The sequence below is a fragment of the Aplysia californica genome, unplaced genomic scaffold, assembly GCF_000002075.1.
Source record: "Aplysia californica isolate F4 #8 unplaced genomic scaffold, AplCal3.0 scaffold01005, whole genome shotgun sequence".
NCBI lineage: Eukaryota > Metazoa > Mollusca > Gastropoda > Aplysiida > Aplysiidae > Aplysia > Aplysia californica.
In genome coordinates, this window is record NW_004798275.1 from 111,250 (window position 1) to 115,021 (window position 3,772).

At 43.3% G+C, this 3,772-nt stretch overlaps 1 protein-coding gene across 4 annotated transcripts in view; it reads left to right on the forward strand.

Annotated features, from left to right (window-relative positions):
* The window catches only part of LOC101855988, a 59,554-nt gene that overhangs the window by 50,933 nt on the left and 4,849 nt on the right, over positions 1 to 3,772 (forward strand). For all 4 annotated transcript variants that reach the window (XM_005111108.3, XM_005111109.3, XM_005111110.3 and 1 more), the window contains exon 3: positions 2,140 to 2,346. In XM_005111108.3, the coding sequence (XP_005111165.1) occupies positions 2,140 to 2,346 (207 nt within the window). The remainder of the gene's footprint in view (positions 1 to 2,139; positions 2,347 to 3,772) is intronic.

A 3,772-nucleotide genomic window follows, 5' to 3' on the forward strand; every position in this document is an offset into this window, starting at 1 on the left:
TCTCTCTCTCTCTCTCTCTCTCTCTCTCTCTCTCTCTCTCTCTCTCTCTCTTTCTCTTTCTCTTTCTCTCATTTGCCGAGTCTTTCTGTTGTTCTCAGCTGCCGTATAACTTTGTCTCTCTCACAATGTGTCGTTTGTTGTGTTTATCTCGTTATTTGTCGATTTTATCTGTACTGTCGATCTGCCGCGCTGTCAGTCGTGCAGCAAAGGGTCAAACTTATCTGCCATGGTACTTTATGGTCAAAACAAAACTCGAAAAATGGCTGGTTAGAGGGTGCCACTGGTAGGTCTTGCTTCTTATCTTTCGTCCTGTTTTTTGTTTTGTTTTGTTTTTGTTTTTTTGGTCTGGTGTGTTCCCTTGCACGAAACTAAATTTGAGGTTGCGTGGTGAAATCAGGCGCTCGTCAAAATAATTAAAGTCATGAAACTGGCATTTTTCCGCAGATTTGAGAAATTTCTAACGATTTTAAAAAAATGCTCAACACCTTTCATGCCCATGAAATAACACATCTTGGTGTGGATTTTACTGCAAAACGTTAATTAAAAGCATAAAAGAGGAACATTTTCATTTTCCACGGACTCTCATAACTCGACTTTGGCGGCCATTTTCTCGCTAATTCTACATCTGAAACCAGGTGACCCACACCTCCTTCATTCGCAAATATCCTGAATTGTTTTCAAGATAAATATAGATATTTTTTCCATCTAAAACAAGACAAAAGAACAAGCTTTAAGACGCCACTAATGACTCAACATGCCCAAAAATTAACGAAAGCCTGATTCTATCGCGCCGTGATACAAATGACCGCTATCGTATCGTTGTGCTTCTCTTTTCTTAAAAACCAGCGGGTGGCTGGAAGGCGTCACTGGTAGATCCTACTTCTTTACTTTCCCTCTGTTGCTTCTGTCTGGTTTACTTATATGACCTAAGTATATTGCACTTGTCGTAAAACACTTACTGAAATAAACAAACAGACAAACAAACATCAAACAAACGGAACACACACAAAGAGTAACGCTGTTTAGTCTACGTCATATATTGATACCCGCACACCCCAACACATCCTACCCCTCGGGGCGGTGCTACTGACTGAAGTGTCTTTGGGCCATTTCCAAAAGGGGGACATTAATATGTTCTTAAGCACAGTAGAATTGTAAATTGTAAATGAACTGATTCATCAATGCCATGCTCATAACTGTACCTGAACTGCAACAGGGAACTATCGTTATTTCCCCCCTACTTCGTTTGCATGTTTGTCACACTCTTATGACCCGCTATTTCCGGGGTGCCTTGATAGTCGAAGCAGACTTTGTGCTGTTGAAGCTAGGGGGGTGAGCGGAGTAAGCCGATTCCCTGTAAAGATTTCTCTATTGACATCCACCCCTTGTCGCTCATATGACTTTATGCAGTTGCGAGGGCCGTAAAACCTCTACTAAAACTTTTATTTTTACTTTTATCCGCCGCTTATATCCTTTTGGGTGTCGCGGGAAAAAAGAGACGTCTCTTTGTCGCCAACCAGAGAGCTTGGGTCAGAGGGATGCCGTGGGTGGTTAATGTTTCCCTGACTCCATCTATCCAAGTCTTTCTCGGTCGCCCTCTAGCCTTGTTGCCATCGAATTTTTTAATGTAGGCACGTTGTACTGTATGGTGTGTTGGTAACCTCTACTAAAAAAAAAAACAACAACCAAAAAACAACTCCAAAACCCCACACCTTAACACATCCTCGTGTTCTTTTCCATCTTATTGCTTTAGTTTCCCAGACTGAGTTGTTCTTCTTACTGCTGTCTTTCAGCCGCACCCCCGATCTTCTGGTAGGAAAGATCTACACCTAGCCTTCTCGGACAAGGGCGAAAAATCTCGGAGGGCCCGTGTGCAAGTTGCGCCCGTTTAAGATCCTTTGGTGGTCTAAAATCGATAAGAGTAGGCTTCGGCCGCCACCCGGGCAAAATTCAAAATTTCCTACCAACTGAAAATATTAGGTGTATCCCGCGCGCTCATATGACCTTATGCAGTTGCGAGCGCGGTAAAACACTTTACAAAAAAACAAAAACAGACTGAGTTGGTGGGGACGTAAAAACACTTACAAAAACACAAACGCCTCAAACTCAACCTCTCTTATTCTTTATTCTTATCCTCAGAAAGTGCAGCGTATGAATGCTCCTCAAAGTACGATCAGGCCTGGTGGCTTGTCTAACCTCCATCCCAGTGTCAATGTGGTCAAGTCTTACCCGAGCGGGGAGCTGCCTTACAACGACTGCGTCCCACTTCCGGAATCTCCGAGGGCTGGTGTGAAGATATGTGTGTACCCGTCACAGAATGATATCTACGTCTCCAAAGATCTGAAGGTGAGTGGGTTGTGTGTACCCGTCACAGAATGATATCTACGTCTCCAAAGATCTTAAGGTGAGTGGGTTGTGTGTACCCGTCACAGAATGATATCTACGTCTCCAAAGATCTTAAGGTGAGTGGGTTGTGTGTACTCGTCACAGAATGATATCTACGTTTCCAAAGATCTTAAGGTGAGTGGGTTGTGTGTACCCGTCACAGAATGATATCTACGTCTCCAAAGATCTTAAGGTGAGTGGGTTGTGTGTACTCGTCACAGAATGATATCTACGTTTCCAAAGATCTTAAGGTGAGTGGGTTGTGTGTACCCGTCACAGAATGATATCTACGTCTCCAAAGATCTTAAGGTCAGTGAATGGTTCTAGGGGTGGAGTAAAGATGTGTAGCCGTCATAGAATGATGTGTACGTCTTCAAAGATCTTAAGGTCAGTGGGTGGTTCTAAGGGCGGGGTAAAGAAATGTGTGTACCCATCACTGAATGACATCGATGTTTCCAAAGATTTTAAGGTCATTGGGTGGTTCCCAGGGACGGTGCGAAGATAATAATATGTGTGTACCCGTCACGGAATGACATCTATGTTTCCAAAGATTTAAAGGTAAGTGGGTGGCGTCGGTAGTCTAGTGATTAGGCTATCGGAGTCATAATGATTGCGGGGTCGAGGGTTCGAGCCCCAACTCGGTCCGACGTTGTGTCCTTGGGAGAGGCACTTTACACGAATTTCCCACTTGACTTGTTCCTTTCGGTGATGGACGTTAAACTTGGAGGTCCTGCCTTTTAAATAATATAATAGTATTTATAGGGGCGTTAAACCTACAGGCCTACCATTTCGCCATTTTTAAAAAGGTGAGCGGGTGATTGCAAGGGCCGGGGTAAAGGTGTGTTAGTTGTACTCGTCACAGGATGATATCTACGTTTCCAAAGATCTTAAGGTGAGTGGGTGGTTGGCGGGTACTCATAGGCAGCGAAAGTCAGTATGTTAGTGTTTTAGCGTCTGTAAAATGGCAGCTTGCACTGTATGTTTCCCAGAAAGTTGAGATTTTTTCAGCATGCTGTCAGGTTTTCTCAGGTAACAATATGTTGTTGAGCGGGGAATTCACTCTATCTATCTATCTATCTATCTATCTATCTATCTATCTATCTATCTATCTATCTATCTATCTATCTATCTATCTATCTATCTATCTATGTTATCGATCCAGCAACAGCTGGGCTCTCGCCCTTCTGTCCAATGCCATGTAGTGATAAGTGCAGGTCTGCTGCAGTTGCTGTAATGTTCCATAGAGTGTGTTGTCAATGTTAGGTCTCGGAGGGAGAAGGGTAGCTCTGGTGTCATTTAGGGCTGTACAGTGGAACAGGTGATGATCCACAGATCTATCTATCTATCTATCTATCTATCTATCTATCTATCTATCTATCTATCTATC